Genomic DNA, 19,202 nt, shown 5'->3' on the forward strand with positions numbered 1-19,202 from the left:
TTAATTATTTATTTATAATATTTTATTGTGTCATAAATAATAATAGTTATAATATTATGTATATATGAGATATTATAATGTCTGAATCTGTATTAATTATAAAATTTATTTATAGTAACTACAGGGTTTAATATTCAACGTAATTAACACAATAAATATATATAGTATAATTAATACAGAAGATATTAGAACATAATTTACAAGTGAGCATATTCTAATATTACAATCAAATAAATTGTTTAAAAAAATTATTTATGTTTAGATTTTTTCTTTTTTTTCAACTGCTTCTTTTTGCTTTTAGATTTTTTAGATTTTTTCTTATACTTTTCTTCCTCAGAACTTGATTGCGTAGAATCGGAATCACTATCTAATTCCGAGCTACTTTCTTTCTTGGCTAGTTTACGTTTTTTGTGTTTTTTATGCTTCTTTTTACGTCTCCGGTAAGAAGAATCATCTGAACTATCAGATTCTGTTGAAGAGCTCACTGATGTATTTGAATTATCATCAGAGCTTGTAGATTTAACTCTACGTTTAGTCACTTTAACACAAACTTCCTTGTCAAGATCAAATTGTTGATGTTGTTCGTCAGTTTTAATCTTTTTGACGCTTGTTTTATTATTATCTTCATTATCAGAATCTGAATCAGAAGCCGAATAATCTGGTTCAAAACTAGCTTCATCTAAAACACTACGTTTACGATCAGAAATTGATTTTGGATTTTTCGGTTGCTGTTGTTGATGTTTTCGTACTGGTGATTGTTCTTGATTTAAATTAATATTTGTTAAATTTGATTTATCCTCTGAATCAAGTGATTGTTTATCCCGTTTAACACTTGATTCTTTGTGTTTTTGTTTTTTGTCACTTCTGTCACTTCTGTCACTAAATTTATCTTTTTTATGTTTCTTTTCTTTACGTTTTTTATGTTCACGCGACTTACTACGACTTCTGTGTTCTTTCTTACGTTTTTTATCTCCATGCTTCTTTTTATCGTCTTTATCATCACTGTCCTCTTGATCACGTTTACGTTTCAATAAATGATGATGATGATGATGATGATGATGATGCGTTTCCTCGGATTCATTGGTGTGTTTACTACTGATAAGAGGAGGTGGTGTTTGAATTTGTCTTTCACGTTCTTTATCATTTTTACTACTACCTACGGAATGATAATTTTTAACACTCAAGTCCTTTCCTCGTGACCGTAATTTGCTGTCATCGATAAAAACTTTTCGATCATTATTAACACTGGTTAGTGTTATTTTTTTATCTTTTTCATCATCAATCTTTTCACCTAAGCGTTCTTTAGCTGATAATCTTGTTGGCGAATGTGATTCGTTTAATTTAAATTTAGACCGGTCTATTTTACCTTTTTTAGATGACTCTGTTATTTCAACATTGCGCTCATTTTTTCCAATATTAACAGTAACATTTAGACTTTTATTTACGTCACGATTCAATTCTGGCTCAAATACTTTTGGTTCCGGATTTTGATATAAAATTTTACGATTTTCGCTTATCTTTTTAATTTCAATAGGTCTAATAGCATTGATAGCTTTTTGAAATATTGCATTTTCAGCTCGTTTTAATACATCACGAGTTACTTCTGTTGTTGATTTTGATTCACCAAAAGATTCACTTACTTGCGATGATGTAGTAACAACATCATCTAATTTTTCAGTGCTTTCATCTCGTTCCCATTTAGATAATTCCGGCATAGGTGCTAAAAATTCACTCTTTTTAACTGAAGAATCTTTATTTGACAATAACTTTTCAGAGTTTGTTTCTTCTGGCTCAGTGGCTGAAGGTGATTTTAATAAATTAATTTCATCTTCATTATCATTAGCATCAATATTTTCTTCAATATTAGGTAGGACTGAAAATTCATCAGTATCAGTCAGTTTAATTTCTTTATCATCTGTATCACTGTAATGATCGTCAATTGAGGAATTTTTAAACTCTGGTTTTAATTCAGGAATCGGTTTAAAATTAGGGTTAGGAGGATTTACACCTAACTCCGTGTCTTCTTGGCGTAATAATGAGTCTTCTTCTTCTTCTTCTTCTTCTTCTTCTTCTATTTGCTCAGGTGGTTCTGGATTTATCATCAATGATTTTTCTTCAAATTCATTAATATTTGGCACATCTGAATTTTTAATCGCCAAATTTAACTGATCTACATTTAAATCAGTCGCAACTTTATCAGTATCATCAAATAATTTTAACGTTTCACTTTTTTCTAATTCTTTTTGTGTCAATTTCTTTTCTTTCTTCTTCTTTTTCTTCTTTTCTTTCTCTTCACTATCTTTTTTCTTTTTCTTATCTTTTATTTTCTTTTCTTTCTTCTTTTCATCAGACTTGTCATTATAATCTTTATCTTTTTTCCTGGAGCGTTCTGGGGATGACTCTTTAGTTTCATTCCATGATTTTTGAGGATAATAAGGACTGGAACTCTTTTGAAATTTCTTCTTGGAATCTATTACAGGTCTCTCATAACGATCGCGATTAGAATCTTTTTCCGGTGGATAATCACGTTCTTTTCTTTCTCGATCACGTCCCCGATTTTTATCTTCAAATCTGTGTCGATCACGATCGTCTCTATGCCTGAAATATTAATTAAATATTAATAATAATTTAACTTAAATTTATTCATTTTCAAAAAAATAATTTTATAAAATAAAAAATTACCGTTCTTTATCATAATCACGCTTATCCACTTGACGATCATCTTCCCGATGATCACGATTGTATTTATCATCACGATCTTTATCCTTGTCTCTTCTTTCTCTGTCATCAATTTCCCGAGATCGTTCCTCGCGAGGTCGGTTCAAAGTTCCTCTATTCCGATCATCTTTTTCTCTGGAACGATCTTGGTCAACATTGCGATCAAATGTCCGTCGATCTCTATCATCTTTTTCTCTAGTATGGTCATCACGTTCTCTCACTCTGAAATATTATTAAAATAAATTATTATTATTATCCTCCTTCTTCTTCTGTTAAAATATTATTAAAAATATTTAATTATCAAATTGTTCCACCTTTCATCTGACAATGGCATACGATCACGATTTTCGGTCTCTGTCTCCTTAGTATGTTCACGATCTCGCTCTTTAGATACTCGAGATCTGTCCCGATCAACACCAGGTGGTGGCAGGTCATAGTATCCTTCAGTTCCAGGCGGTGCGACATCGTCAATGCGTTTATGATGTGTTTTACGTCCAGGACTATTCAATCGTTGATTAGGTGGACCAGGATATCTATTTGCAAAAACAAAAAAAAAAAAAAAAAATTAATTGAAACTTAGCTAATTTTTAATTTTATTGACTTAACATGTTAATTTTACACAAAAACCTAATCCACTTGTACAATTAATTCTTTAATCAATCATTCATTCACTAACTAAATGATTACAATACTTCATGTAACATAAAATTTAATTAATTTATAGAAATACAATTATTTTCTTTTTGATAAAAGTAAATAAATCTTGAAAAACAAAAGTTAAACTTTATTTTATGCCTTATAGAATAATATAATACTGTTTCAATAACAATATAGTTATGATGAAGATAACTTGCTAAAATAAAATACATAAAAGACTTTTTCCTTGATAAGTTAATTGATTAAATAAAAGCTGAAAGAAAAAAAAAAAAAAAAAAAAAAATTGAATAAAATCATGGTATCATATATTATTGTAAACTAAATATAGCGTTAATATTTTATATTTGTTTATAGATGAAGATTTGATCCTTTTTGTTGCAGAACTTATTCGTCGAATTTTTTAAGGCTTGGAATTGTAGGGATATTGTTTGGTTGCAAAAAAATATTAACAATTGAGATAAAGTCGTAAACTTTATTACAAAAACAATTATCGAGGAAAATATATGCATAAATTAAAATTTAACAACTAAGTATCTTCTCACCCAAACATAATTCAACTCTATATTGAATACATCTTATATTGTCGTTTAAATTAAACTTTGTTAATAAACTTAAAGTTAATTTATGAAATAAAAATATATACAATGATTAATAACAAATAATTTTTTTTTTAAATTATAAATTATTTAAATATAGTCTTCTAATTTAATAGTTAACAATAAATTCTGCTTATCACTCAAAAACTGATTTTATTTTCTCATTCTATTTTGAATTACTGATTTAATTTAAATTACTTTATTAATTAATCAATTAGTTTTTCAAAGCTATCATTTAAATAAAATTAAACTTCTCAATAAAAAAAAAATTCAAGTATAAAAAATAAAAATTATTAAAAAGAAAACATCAATAGATAGAAAAATTTTAATTAAATACAGAAGCGGTAAAATAAAAATTATATTTTTACAACACAGTAAAATATTATATTTCATTTTTGACAATACTACCTAAATTAAATTAGAAATTTATTAATATATGATGCTTTATAATCATACGAGTTTTCATCTGCGATTATGCTAAAATTGGGATATTTCAAATTATTAATGCTTAATTCAATTTTCTATTCAACATTCGTATTTTCACCAGAATAAATTTAAAAAATCTTAAAAGTAGTTGACCTACAATTGAACTAAACAAATATACGAATCAATCAATTTTATAAAAACTTTAATAAATACAAAAAAATATATCCAAATTTAATAGAATCACAGACGCAAACTTATTTAACATATAACTTGACCTGGAATCTGTAATAATAAATCTGAGGAATTAAATAGATAAAACTTTTAGCTGATATATAAGTCTCATATAATACTGAAATAAATAATCATGTCGGAATTTAACACTGTCACTCATTTACACCATTACTCAACTTACAATAATTATATTAATAATATTAAAATATAAATTTATTAATAATATTTATCCTGAGTAGAAGATAAGAAAAAAACCTGTTGACTCTGGAAGAATGATTTCATCATAATCTTCTGAAATAGCCTTTACACATCACTATTCTACATCGTTGATAGATGATTACAAATTCGTTGTTATTTTATTATTCTATCATATTTTAATCCGTGTGAATCTCACTGTATCTAGTCATCTTCTTTAGCAGTTTGCTTTAATAATTAATTTGAATTCTGTAATTGGGTATTAATATAATAAATTATATTCATACACATATTAGAGTTGATAAATTAAAAATAAAAAACGGCTAATTAATTCTCACATATATGAATAAATAGTTATGAAAAATATAGAAAATTAAGATTTCTATTCTCATAAAAGTCTTATTTATAAAAGACAAAATAAATACGATTTTAAATGAAAAAAATCAGTTTCAACAATTACCCTTATATATGTGTATGAATTTTTTTGAACAAAAATAAATTCTTATTTAAGAAAAAGTAACAGCAATAATCCGTAAGACAATAAAAATAATTGTTAATTGTAAATATTGATTGACTCTTGAATTTACCTGAATCAGAGCCAAGTTGGATTTAAACGGTTAAAAATATCTTGAAAACATCTTGATGTTGAATTGCGTTGTAGTTGTTAACTCTACCAATTGTTCCAAATTAAAATTTGAAAAAGTTGACGATCAGAATAATATCCATTATTCATTTTTCTATAATTTACTACATTAAACTATTCATCTCTCATACTACTTTATTTACCATACAAATAAAATTATCACAATCAAAAAACATAATGATACAAAATCAATTATTACAACACATTGATTACAAAGAATTCGTGAAAAACTTCTGGTAGTTTATGATGTAAATTATTGTTAAAATTAAAGTTAAAAAAGAACACACATTTTACGCATTTTGACAAATACTGACAATGTTAATATTATTAAAGTTAAAAATGTATATTGAATCTCCGATGAAGTCTTATTATGACAGCTAGTTATTTATAAAAGAAAAAATTATTTTTTATTTAAATTCTCAAATTTTTTTCTTGTTTGTCACCACATAATCGTAGTGAAAATTAGTTTAAAATTGAAAATTTTATAAGAAAAAAAAAAAATAAGTGCGAAATGATTAATAAAATAAATCAACACTTGAAGTGTATCTTTTATATTATAAATAGTAAGTAAGTACTACTTTATTCAGCCTAAAATATTCGAATTTTTATGTTAAACTATTTAATACTCATACGACATGGTTTTTTAATTTTATTAATAAATTAGAATGCTCCTATGTTTTAATGTAAATGAACATTCTGGTAAAACACTCAAATCAATATAATAATGTCATACTGTTGACAATTTTTTTTTGTTGGAAAACAATTGTTATAAAATTCACGTACAAGCTAATTTTTACATTAATTAACAATTTTGATTAATAAGTAGTATTAGGCTTATGAAATACTTTCAAATATTTATAAAATTCTTTATATCACAGATCTATCACAGCACACTTTGTAACAAGTATATTGTTAAATTTATTGCAAAAAAAAAAAAAAAAAAAAAAACATCATTCATTCAAGTAAATAGTATAATAAATGCATATAATTAAAGAGTAGTTACCTTAATTTTTAAATTATAAAAAATATACTAATGTAGTTTGTACTGGTATAATTTTGAGAAAATTACGTTAAAAATATTATTATTATTATAAAGATATTTAAAATTGTTTAGTTAATTAATATCATCGTTTTATCTTTTCTAAAAAGTTTTTATAAATAAATTTCGGGATTCTTTTCAAAGTGACAACAACTAGAGTAATTTATACTTATTTTTAAAAATGTTAATAAAAATAGATTGTTAGTGACATCGATAATTTCAACAATAAAAATTTTTTTCATGTTGTAGACGTGCTTATAATTGTAGTTATCATATTTAGTTAAACATTTTAATAAATTTTGACTATCAATTGTTAAAAAATAAAAATTTCAAACGCTTTAATTTAAAATAATATTGCTGTGCAATTTGCTTTTCGTTTATAATAAAATTTGGGAATTTTTTTTTTTTTTTAATGATTGTATAATTAATTTTAAATAAAGAAGAAAGATTAGAAACACATACTACGATAAAGAACAAGGGGAGAAAACAAAATTTTTACTTTTTAAAAACCCTATATGTATCCTTCAGTATTCTATCACATTCACATTTTTATAACTTAGTATTTCTTATGCTAATATACAGAAGAATTTTTAAGTATATTGTAATAGACTAAATCTTGGCACCGACGGATATAAAACTTATAAATAAGAGGTATAAGTTTAACAATATGTAAAAACATTAAATTGTTATTAAACTAATATCACAATTCCATCACAGCTTATATTAAAATTTTTTTCGTAAAAAGTATATCCTAATATTTTTGATGTACTTATTATTAACATAGTAGATAGTTAAAAATTGATGAAAAATATTTTGCATAACTGAAATGTAATTCATTACTACTAATGGGGGCATTAATGAATAATAAAACAAAATATGACTCATAAGAGGCAAGTTTGTACTATAAACTTTGTAGAGAATCGCCTAATTTATAGCATACATTTAATGTTATGCTAAATATTATCAGTTGATATAAAAAAAAAAAAAAAAAAAAAAATAAAAACAACTGAAAGTTATTATAAAACTAAGTTAAAAAATATATTTCTGTGGATTATTCTCAAAGTACGCCAGTGGATTTATATAAAAATTAAGTTGAGTATATAATTTGGATTAAATTGATATTATTTTTTTAGAATCGCTAAAAAATAATCCAACGACAAACATGCAAATAAGATTTAAATATGTTGATCAATAAGTACTTAATAAATACGCAAATGAAAATACAACTGTAGCGGAAATACCTGTTGTAAGAATCATAATAGTCTTTCCTATCCTGCGACGGACCTCCAAAGGACCGCTGTGGTTGTGGTGGATGAGCTCCAGTGTTTAGATGTGGCATCAACGGTGGAATATTGTGATGTGCTGTTTGATTTCGAGGTGGGTAACGATAACCAGATCTCTCTCTGTTGTTTGGAATATCGCGTTCACGATCTTTAAACCCATACTCATTTCCAGGTGGATCATTGTAATAACTATTATATTTTTCTCGTGATTCACGTGATTTACTAGGTTGATCTTTTGGAAATCTAATAAAATAAAAAAAAAAAAAAAAAAATAATTTTATTAGTTATTTGTAAATTTACATAGCCTTCCATATGCTTATAAATTTTTTATATTAAAATAGTTACCTTGGACGGGGTCGATCAGGTGATCTATAACGTGAAGGGGCAAACTCCGGATCTCGTTCACGATCTCTATTACGTTCTCTTTCTCTTTCTCTTTCTCTTCCTCTTTCTCGATCTCGTTCACGATCCCGTGAAATAGAGCTACGAGGCGATTGGCTACGAGAATATGATCTTGACCTACAAAAAATTTTGTCATTAAATATTTTTTTTAAACTTTGATAGCTAGTCAATTATCAAAAAACATTCGTATAAATAATATTTAAGCTTAAAACATAAAAAAATTATTTTTCTCACCTACTGATGGAGACACTTGCACTACGAGATCTTCTTTTAGGTGTTCTACTACGCTGTCTTAACGGTGGCGGAGATCTTGTAGATCTTCTCTTTGGTGGTGGGCTCCTTGATCTACTAACACGAGGTGGTAATGGAGACCGACGGCTTATAGAACGAGATCGTGATCGCGTGTAGCTTCTTCTAGAACGACTTCTAGATCGGCGTCGTCCTTTCCCTAATCTTCTGTCTCGTTCATCTTTTTCTCGTAGCATACGTTCAAAAGCTTCAAGAGGATCATCAATCACTCTATAAAAAAAAAAAAAAAATACAAATATTATAGATAAGATAAAAAAAATTTTTTTTTTTAGATAAAAAGTAAATATATTTACCCGGGTGGATTTCCATTGTATATATTTCTCCCTAATCCTGGAGGAGGAGGTTGAATACCTCGATAACCTACTATCATAATTATATTAGAAAAGATAAATTTTATACAAAAGATTATAATTTAATAAAAAAAAACAAACTTACGATGATGCATTCCTCTCATTGGTCGCGGTGGGCCATTATAATTACGAGGTTGAGAAGGACGGTATCCTTGTTGCTGATATTGCGGTCGGGAGTATCTTGGTGGACCATAATGTGGTCCTTGCTGATGTGGATACATCGGCATCCTGTGACCCATGTATGGATCAGACATAGGAGGTGGTGCATTATGCTGTTGCATAACAGGAGGTGGTTGACTATAACCTTGTGGTGGAGGTGGTTGCAATGATGGCATTCGATCTTCTCCAGGCGGATAAGGAAGAAGTGGAGCTTGGTGAGCTGTTGATGGAGGATACTGATGATCCATTACCTAAATAAATTAAAATAGTTAATATGTGTAGCTAAACAACGACAAATGTTATTAATTAAAAAATTAAAAAATTAAAAAAAAACATACTGGACCACTATTTGGATCTTCATCGGGTCGCCGAATTTCGGTATCATAATGCTGCGTATTTGTATTGTATTGAGTTGAATTGTTTGAAGGGATGTTTTGGTATCCTTTAACAGGATTCATTGACTGATGTACTGGTGCATTATGAACTGGATAATCATTACGACGAGATTGTCTTGGTGACAAAGATCTCCGTTTAGTAATTGATCTTACACTTTCCGGACGGCGATTATCTCCACTTCTAATTAAGAAAACCATTTATAAATAAAAAAAAAAACTTATCAAGATAATTGTATATTATAAAATTTAAACATACCGCTCGCGGTTGTCTTTGCTAAAACTTTGACGACGCTCTCTTGGACGTCTATCTTCTTCATAATCATAATTATAATCTTTTTTCTCATCAGCAACCACGTCGTTACTTTTTTCTGGTGAGCTATTAACTGATGGTATTGGTAACAGAGGCTCAGTTCCGGGAGGTGGTGGTGGAACAACTTCTGAGTCTTCTTCAATTATCGATGGATGCACGATAGATTCACTTTCAACATCTAACTTGATCAATTTATCATTAATACCTTTAAATTAAATAAAATTCATTAGATTCTGATTAAACATAAGGTACATTTTGTAATTTACCTGGATCAACAGGTGCCTCATAAGTATCTTGTGGAGCTAAAAAATTTTCTGGTTCAGTTGGAACTAATTCTTGAGGTGGTTCTTTAGATTCTACAGGAACAGATACAACAGAAACTTCTACTTTTTCTTCCTCTACTGGAGGTGCAACAACAGAAACAGGTGCTGTATTTTTAGGAACTATATTTTTTTGAATTGAATGATAAGTTTGCTGTTTAGCGTAACCAGTTTCATTCTTAAAGTTCATTACTGCATTACGTAAAAATCGACTAGGAATCAAATTTTCTGGTGATATATCTTTTTCCGGGCAATCGGGGCATTGATGATCTTCAGATTCAAGTAGTAGAGTTCGAATACCTATAAATAATTAAAAAAAAAAAAAAAAAAAATTATATATAAACCACAATGAACACTTGTCTGATTAATAGTGATAAATATATAATAATTTACTCCAATAAACTTACATTCATCACAAAAAGAATTGCCACAACATGGAATCATAACTGCATCAGTTAATAAGTCTTTACATAAATTGCAAAGTAAATCTTCTGGTATTTCTGGTTTTTTGACAATAGGCTCCGGATCATTTGAAAAAGGAGGTCGTTCTTTTTTAACTTCTTTATAAGCTTGACTAAAAATAAAAATAAAATAATAAATATTTATAAAAAAAAAAAAAAAAAACAACAGTAAATATAAAGATTTTTTAAATAAATTGAGAAAAAAACTTACTGATCAATAGCAGGAACAGCATAATGGCCGGTTGGTGTCATCATGGCACCTGGAACTGATGGGCCTTCGACTGGTACCATAAAACTTCGAGGAATTCCAGTGCTTTTTTTAATTTCAATAGGCTCTTGATTTACACCAAGAGGACAATTTTTTATCCAGTGACCAGGTTGATGGCATTTATTACAACGATATTTTGGTGGTACTTCACCTGATTGATTAGCACCACGGATTTTCATGTAACTATAAACATAAATTAAATATTTTTTTTAATATAAAATGTAAGAATAGTTCCGTTATTAATAATTTACCAAGCTGATGAATACTAATAGTAACATTGCTTGAAATTTTAATTAAAATAACTTTACGTACAAAATTTAACCAAAATATTTTATTAAGTAGTAACGAATTAGTGAATTGTTAAATAGATTCAACGATTAACAATACATTTATTGTAAAAAATAAAAGTTATGGAAAAATAATTACTTTGATGGATCATAGTCCTGTGTTGATTGAGTCATCATGGCTCGGATTTTATCTTCTTCGGATCCATCTAACCGGGTTAAATCAACAGCATGACCTAAATTAGATTCATCTTTCAAGTTAACAAATGATTGTGGTTCAGACCGGTTCCACGATCTTTTTTGTTGAACTGTTAAAGGTATCCTGGCAACAATAAGACTTGTGTTTTTCGGAATAAGGATATTGTCATCCGTGTAATCTATATATATAAAAAAAAAAAAAAAAATATTTATTTGTTAAAAATTAGTATATGCAATTAAAAAGGATATAATTGATATAAAAATTTTGAAACTTACCTTCTTTTGTCTCGGCATTAGTGATAAGAAGATCAAAATCAGCATTTTTTCCAAAGCGTTTTTGATGAAAAATGGCTTTCTTAAGATCAGCCACTGAGATATTTAAACCATCAAAAGATACGATATGTGACTCTAAAGATGTTTTAAATTTATAATGCACAGACATTGTAATAATAATAACAACTGAATTTTCAAATAGTAAAAAATATAATTTATCTTAATTACACGTTACAGACATACATAGTGTATGGCCAAACACACAGGTCTTTGCTTTTTTTTTTTTTTTTTTTCAAAATATCAATTATATTCGTAAAATATAACACAGTATTTATTAAATGAATTATCTACATAGTGACTTAACTTAAAAACAACAATAATAAAAGTAATTAAGACAATAATACAATTGTTGAACTAGATATCCAAGCAACGAAAATCGATCAATCCATTTGTTTAAGGTTAAGGTTTAAAGATTAATGCATATATAAACGCATCATCTCCAATTATAATTAGCTATCCAGGTGTCGCTCTGATGAAAGGCATTCCAGGCATTCTGGGTAATTTTTTTCAATCTAACATTTGATTGGCAGAAAAATATTTCTGTCTTTCAGTCTCAGCGTCGCCCAACGATTCATAGAAATAAACCTTTCAAACTGCATTGAAAATTGAAACGAAACACAAGTCTTTGTAAAAAAGAATAATTCAATTATTTATTTCAAGAATATCAATATTGATTGAATAGATTATTTTTTATAATTAATAATATTTTTTTGCTAAAAAAATGAATTATTAAAAGCATCATTATCATTTTTAACTGCAAAAGAATTTATGTAGAGTCTCATCAGATAGAAAACCGCCTGTATGATTCGCGTACGTTGTATATAATCGAAAGAGAAATAAATACCGGATTCGGTATTCTTCGGCTTTTATCGTTTGTAGTTAGCAGTAAACTTCGGGTTAAATATTTTTGACTCGGTGACATGTGACTCGTTGAAGTACATAGTAAATGGAGTAAAGGTTATAATCACATTATTTGCTTAAGAATTTAACCGAAAAAATATTATTATTAATATTTAAAGTTTTAAATAATTATAATTAAAATTAAAATTAATTAAGAATCTATAATAATAACTTTAGAAACTATTAACAAACAAAAATGGAGAAGGTACAATTGTCTAAGAGTATTTTACAAATGAAGGTAAATATAATTTTATATTCTAAAATGTTTCTTTATAAATTTTAGTTTAAACTAATTGAATAATAATTTTTATAGTTTATGAAAAGAACAAAAGAGAAGGTTGACAAAGAAAAATTTCAAATGGAAGGAGAAGAGTATTTTGAAAACCAATTGACGACAAAAATGAAAAAAGAATCGTAAGTTAAAAAGTTATTTATTTTTATTATATTATAATTAAAAACTGAAATTTATTTATTTATTTATTTATAATTTTTAGTGGGAAATATGTTATGGAATCAAGTTACGTGTTCTGTGAACAATTAGTAGATGGAAGGCTCAGTTTTCGTGGAATGAATCCTGAAATTGAAAAATTAATGGAGCAAGAAAATAACTTGAAAAATTTAAAAGAAGAGATAAAACGAGAAACAGAAGTTTCTGATGAACAAATGGCGAAACGTTTCAAGTCGTCACAAGTCAAGACAATGGGAAAAAAATTTCAAACTAAAAAAAATCGTCATATAAGATTTCCATCTGACGATGAAGATGAAGTCAAAAATAAAAATGCTTTTTTAAAACCAAAAGATTAAATATTTCTTTTAAATCTAACTTTACGTCAAGAAATTTTACAATTTTTTATAATACTGAGATTAAAAAACATCTGACAATTTTTAGGATTTTTTTTAATAAATAAATTATTATCAACGAATTGAGAAAAAAATAATCCACCTACAAGAAGTTGAAAAAAACTATGAATGTACATTTTTTTTTTTTCTCAATGTTTTTTTAGTACTCATTTATTTCTTGAGTAAAATCAATAAATTATCAGATGTAAACTGACTTTAGTTCGATTAATTTTTCGTAGAATTAATTTGTAAATAATGTACATACATAAGTTTATTAAAACAAAAGTTTTTCCGCAAGTTCAATTTATATTTTTTACCTTAACATTACAAAATTTTTTATAAATTACTTTATTTATATCTTAATTATTACAAGAACAATTTAAAACATTTATGATTTGTATTAAATGACATATATGTAAAAAATGATCATAAAGAAAAAAGAATATTAAATTTTTATAAACAATAGCTGCCATTTTATTAAAGATATCAAGTCGTCCAACAAATTACGGGCTTATATCCTTTTCGTATAAGCGAAGCTTACCGAAAAAACTTATTTATCTAAAAAGAGAAAAACCGAGTCGCCATCTACAGATAAATTTTTTTTCCTATTTGTAATAATTCGAAAAGACAAATCTCGATTGGATATTATCATTATAAATTGTATACACAATCTTAACCCTCAACATATTATTCTACGATTAATTTGTTTATTAATTTAAAAAATAGTAGTGATTAGAAAATAATAAAAAATGTTGAAACAGTCATTTAAATTTTATACTTGTATCAACAGTTTATCAAGTAAGTACTTATTGAGCCAATTTAAATGAAAGGGTTAAATAATTTAGTTTTAAATGAAATATTTGATAAATTATTACAGATCAATTAAAATGCCAAATGAGCACGGCGACTCGCGAAAAATGGGACCTGCTTAGTGCAATTTGTGTTGAAAGACATCCAATAATAACAGCACCTAAAACTGAAATTGAAGAAAATTTTCAGGGTTTACTGGATGAGATTGAGCTGGAGAACAGCTTAAAGTGTGATCACGAATTGAACGTAGAAAACGAAAAGCGAAAAGACGAAAAGATAAAAAAAGGTATGATTGATTTAGACGCAGATGTTATTATCTCAATGCGTGCTCAAGACATAGAGGACCAGGGTGATGCCGAATTGAAGGAATTTAAATTTGCTTCTCGTATTACTGAAGCTGATTTAAAAAATATAACCAGTTCTCTAGAGAGAAAATTGGACAAAACTTTGTTTCTTTGTGTTCAACAGAAAATTGGTAACGATAATTTATGGCTACCTCCCCAAGGGCTTAGAGAACAAGGAGAGAATATGAGACAGGTAATTTATTGTAACTGTTTGCTTATTTTTTTTAAATAATCAATATATAGTAACTTTAAATTTGTCTATAGGCAGCTGAAAGAATTTTACAAAAGACTTGTGGAGAAAATTTAAGCGTAAGAATTTACGGAAATGCACCCATGGGATTTTATAAGTATGTTTATCCAAAAACGGTCCGCGAAAATGGTTCACGAGGCGCTAAAATATTTTACTATCTGGCCAGGTACGTTAACGGCACCCTTCCTAGTAATCTCAAGTACCAGTGGCTCGATAGAGATGAATTAAAACAAGCTCTACCAAAACCCATTTATAAAAGTGTTTCTGAGTTTCTTATTCCTGAACAACCATCTTAATTAATTGCTTAAAAATAATGTAAATAAGTAACAAACTTAGTATTTCAATAAATTTTTATTTAATTATATATAAAAAAAAAAAAGTCTTTTAATTAAATTAAAACTTTCTCCAATTAAATCCACTCCGTCTTCTTCCAGTATACTTAGTGTCTTCACGTGTATCTTTACCCTGTCGTCTTCTTCTTTCTTTTTTCTCCAAAATCCAATTTCCTCCTTTCTTCAAAGATTTTCCACGTTGAGTGTCACGCTTTGTGACGTGTTTACCAGCGTGAGCTGACTCTGATTCGTCCCCTAGAGCTTTTGGCATTGGCATATTGCCTCCAGTCATCAAAACAAGGAAAAATTTTTTGGCCTTGGTACTGTTTGGATAGTCGACGACAACACCACCGAAGAAACCAGCTTTCGTAGCCTGTGTCGTCACTAATTCTACTTGCTCGCTGTTTTCTGGATAAAATTGGAATACAGCTCTTGCATTTCGTGACAAACATGCGAAAAGAGATGTGAAAAACTTGTTAAGTCGTTTGACAGGATTGTGACTCTTTTTGTCAGCATTGCAAAGCCACTGGAGCGCGGATATACTAATAGCCCCATCAAAAGTACCAGCTCTGAAAGGCAATCCTTGTCCAATGTCGTTTAAAATCAAATCACCTTCTACTTCACGTTCTCGAGCCACATCTGTGTTATAATTTTTTTTTCAATTAATTTAGTGATAAATATACAGTTTAAATAAATGGTTAATAAATATTTACCCAACATTGCTGAAGATATGTCAACGCCAACCCACTGGTGATCGTTGTCTGTCAAAACGGAGCCACTTAAACCAGAGCCACAGCCAATGTCTAGGATAAAACACGTCTCTTCTGGTAAAACAAGCAGCTCCAAAGCTCTTTCAGTCATTTTTTCTTGAATTTCCATCATTCTTGAACTGTTTATTATTTTATTAATACATTTTTCAATCATTCATTCAAAAAAATAAACAAAACTTACTTTGATGTATATTTTCTTGCCTCGGATTCATTATAAAACTGTTTAAATAATAAAAAATATCAATTAGGTGTTTATTAAAAATAAAAAAATAAATAGATTCGATAGAGAAAAAAAAAATAAATAATTACCACTTCTGGTGGTGCCAGATGTTCGGGTCTTCTTGCCATATTTTTAATACTAACAATAAAGTTGATTTCAATTTATAAAATAACAGAGAACTATTAACAGAAATCACATGTGCGCATTTAAGGTTAATCATTATTATGAATTATTATCTATTTATCAAAATTCAACTAAAGATGGCGAAGTTGTATTCATAAGAATTTGCTCATCAATATAAATAATTAATTTTTTTCTATAATGATATAAATACAATTACTTAAAAAAAAAAAAAAAAAAAAATAAACAGTTATTATTGTCAGATTGTTAAATAGTTAATCATAAAAATTAATGGATTTATATTAATTAAATGTTTAAATTTTGGCGGTAAATTAGATCCCTATGCCAGTGCTGCTGTCTAGTGGGTGATATTTGAATTAATGTTTTCGCGGCAACCGTTAGCGTACTTATAACCAAGGAAACACACAAATACACACCGGAGGATCTCGTCCCAATTGTTTGAACGTTAATAATTAAACAAACTCTGGACGAGTTAAATACATTTAAATGACGTAAATAAAGGCATAATGTTTGTGGAGGATCTTAGCAATGATTTCTACGGTATAGTACAAGGAAAGGTCAGTGATTTATAATAATATTAATTTACTATTTTGATTGTTAAAGTTACTTAACCCAACAATCAAGGTTATCAATCATTCTATTGTCAATTAATTGACCTTCAATTTTTTTCTGTAAAAATCATTAATTAATTGATAATTATTGATTTTTATTAAATTCTTAATATTCCAATAAAATAATTATTTGAATCTAATTAATAGTAATAATAATGAATGTGTGTTAATTTATTGTTGATCAGAGATGTTTGTTGCTGGTTAATTTTGACGTTGACGCTATTTGTGCTTGTAAAATACTCCAACAACTATTTAAAAATGACAACATCGTCTACACTCTTGCTCCAGTACAAGGACTTAAAGATTTGATAAAAGCATATGAAGACAATGCCGAGGAGGTAACTATAATTATTTAAATAAATATAATTTAATTGACAAATATTTATTCATAATTATTAACGATTGAATTAATTTAAAAAGTATTAGGTAAATTAATTAAATGAATATTTACAGATTAAATATGTTATTATGATTAATTGTGGAAGTACTATTGATATTGTTGAGATACTAGAGCCCCCAGAAGATATTATATTTTTTGTTATCGATAGTCATCGGCCTTACGATTTGTGCAATGTCTATTCAGAAGGACAGATACGTATTCTTGGCAAACCAAGCGACGATGAAGAGATACCCGAATATGATGAAATATTTCGTGAAGATTCGGTAATTATTTATTTAATTATTATTATTATTATTATTATTATTAATTTATATTGTTCGTTTGTTTTTTAGTCTGATGAAGAAGATCAAGAGGAGGAGGAGGATGATGATAATTCAGACGAGGAAATGGTGGAATCACGTCAAGCAAAGCGTCGTCGTCTAAATGAAGAGGATTTGTTGAAACGACGAGCACGACGTGAGTGGGAGGAAAAACGTGATACTATTTTGTTCAACTACATGCAGTACAGCTACTACAGTAAGTCTAGCGCAGTTATTATTTATGAAATGGCATGGAAAATGTCTAAAGACAGCTTGAATATGGTTTGGTGGGCAATTGTTGGATCCTCGGAGCAATCTATTCTAAATAAAATAGAATCTAGTGAGAGTGTACTGGAAATAGGCCGTCTGCAGAGTCATGTATCGCGACTAAGTCATCGTCAGGGTGTTGATTCAGATCAACAGCAGCTCAGCGCAGCAAAAGTAACTTACGATAAAGATATACAGTTGGCTCTGTATCGTCATTGGACAGTTGAGGCAAGTTTGAGACATTCAATGACAACAGCAGTGTCTTTGAGACTTTGGTCAATACGGGGAGATCAGCGCCTTCGTGGGCTGCTTGCCGAAATGGGATTGCCATTAGATCAATCAAAACAGCGATTCACTGCTATGGATTTAAATTTAAGGCTTGAATTTCGGGAAATGATTGAACGATTGGCCTCCAAGTACAACGTTGACAGTATTGTAGGTGCTAGTTTTACGATACAGTCAGGGTATACTTTTAAATATTGCGCTTCGGATATTGTTTATGCAATGTTGGCTTTATTGGAATCATCAACAAAAGATCGTTCTCCTCAGCACTGTTTTCTCGACGCGCTCGACTGTTTATCACTTAAAAAAAAGCAAGTACTCCAACGGGGTATTGAGAAAGCTAAATTAATGCTGAGTAATATATTCAAAACAGCTCAAGGTATTTTGGAAATGAAACAAGTTATGAATGCTGGATCATTCCTGTACGTAACCATTCCAGAAGGTACCCTTGATAGTCGATTGTTTGCTCATCCACATCCCCTTATAATGCTTGCCCAATTCACATTGAAAGCCTACGTTGAAACATCCAAAAGACATACACGGATTCTACCGATGCTTGCTTCAGCAACTTTTAATCCTGATGAGAGTACTTGTATATTAGTTGGTGTGCCGCCTGTTTGTGAGGATCAACCCAGAAGTTTATTCGGCAAAGCTTTTGAACAGGCGGCTAAAAACACTAACGCTCACATTGAATCTGATTATTTTGATACAACAAGTAAGTATTTTTAATATTATTATTTATTTTTATCTAGTTTTAAGTTATTTAAATAAATTAATTATTTATTTATTTATTTATTTCAGTAATAAGACTGAAAATCGAAGAACGCCCCAAGTTCTTTGACGCACTGGCTGCTCTTCTTACATAAATACCACATCAAATTAATTTACAATGTATTTTTAATTTTATTATATTTAATTTATCATATAAAATTCAAAGCAAATGAATTAGATTTACGCGACTTTTTTTTTTTTTTTTTTTTACTTTTCTTGATCAACGATTAATAATAAAACTAATATAGTAAATATTACGGTATTTTTCTAAGAATGTATATAGATATTATATTTCATATTTGTAATAAGTCATCAAATTTGTACGAAGCTCTAATTACATAATTTTTACTTTGTTAGTCTATAAAATAATTAAATAATAATAATAATA

The 19,202-nt window shown here is 28.2% G+C and overlaps 5 protein-coding genes across 7 annotated transcripts; 3 read left to right on the forward strand and 2 right to left on the reverse strand.

The window, feature by feature from the left end:
- Positions 1-86: 86 nt before the first annotated feature.
- LOC123273121 (E3 ubiquitin-protein ligase RBBP6) lies at positions 87-12,003 on the reverse strand. 3 transcript variants are annotated; one of them, XM_044740341.1, is made up of 15 exons: positions 11,521-12,003; positions 11,189-11,423; positions 10,706-10,945; positions 10,441-10,607; positions 9,980-10,333; positions 9,660-9,918; positions 9,347-9,581; positions 8,935-9,259; positions 8,793-8,862; positions 8,425-8,709; positions 8,134-8,307; positions 7,747-8,031; positions 3,033-3,251; positions 2,683-2,940; positions 87-2,598 (listed from the first exon to the last, which is right to left on the reverse strand). In XM_044740341.1, exons 1-15 carry the CDS (start codon positions 11,684-11,686, stop codon positions 249-251), a joined length of 5,622 nt encoding a protein of 1,873 aa, XP_044596276.1. In that variant the 5' UTR covers positions 11,687-12,003; the 3' UTR covers positions 87-248. The 3 variants fall into 3 exon arrangements, with proteins under 3 accessions (XP_044596276.1, XP_044596275.1, XP_044596274.1); XM_044740340.1 differs by having other exon boundaries at positions 8,793-8,859; positions 9,347-9,584; XM_044740339.1 differs by having other exon boundaries at positions 9,347-9,584.
- Positions 12,004-12,482: 479 nt separating this feature from the next.
- LOC123273123 (M-phase phosphoprotein 6) lies at positions 12,483-13,310 on the forward strand. Its single transcript, XM_044740343.1, has 3 exons — positions 12,483-12,715; positions 12,791-12,891; positions 12,972-13,310. Exons 1-3 carry the CDS (start codon positions 12,674-12,676, stop codon positions 13,279-13,281), a joined length of 453 nt encoding a protein of 150 aa, XP_044596278.1. The 5' UTR covers positions 12,483-12,673; the 3' UTR covers positions 13,282-13,310.
- Positions 13,311-13,949: 639 nt separating this feature from the next.
- On the forward strand, positions 13,950-15,067 carry LOC123273125 (39S ribosomal protein L46, mitochondrial). The gene is made up of 3 exons (XM_044740346.1): positions 13,950-14,115; positions 14,195-14,664; positions 14,736-15,067. Exons 1-3 carry the CDS (start codon positions 14,067-14,069, stop codon positions 15,015-15,017), a joined length of 801 nt encoding a protein of 266 aa, XP_044596281.1. The 5' UTR covers positions 13,950-14,066; the 3' UTR covers positions 15,018-15,067.
- Positions 15,058-16,268, reverse strand: LOC123273124 (probable 18S rRNA (guanine-N(7))-methyltransferase). Its single transcript, XM_044740344.1, has 4 exons — positions 16,133-16,268; positions 16,005-16,042; positions 15,767-15,942; positions 15,058-15,692 (listed from the first exon to the last, which is right to left on the reverse strand). Exons 1-4 carry the CDS (start codon positions 16,169-16,171, stop codon positions 15,115-15,117), a joined length of 831 nt encoding a protein of 276 aa, XP_044596279.1. The 5' UTR covers positions 16,172-16,268; the 3' UTR covers positions 15,058-15,114.
- A 290-nt stretch (positions 16,269-16,558) lies between these two features.
- Positions 16,559-18,926, forward strand: LOC123272637 (cell division control protein 45 homolog). Its single transcript, XM_044739563.1, has 5 exons — positions 16,559-16,741; positions 16,981-17,133; positions 17,249-17,458; positions 17,528-18,758; positions 18,845-18,926. The coding sequence occupies exons 1-5, from the start codon at positions 16,691-16,693 to the stop codon at positions 18,907-18,909; spliced, it is 1,710 nt and encodes a 569-aa protein (XP_044595498.1). The 5' UTR covers positions 16,559-16,690; the 3' UTR covers positions 18,910-18,926.
- Positions 18,927-19,202: the final 276 nt, after the last annotated feature.

Source organism: Cotesia glomerata, linkage group LG10, assembly GCF_020080835.1.
Source record: "Cotesia glomerata isolate CgM1 linkage group LG10, MPM_Cglom_v2.3, whole genome shotgun sequence".
NCBI classification, from domain to species: domain Eukaryota; kingdom Metazoa; phylum Arthropoda; class Insecta; order Hymenoptera; family Braconidae; genus Cotesia; species Cotesia glomerata.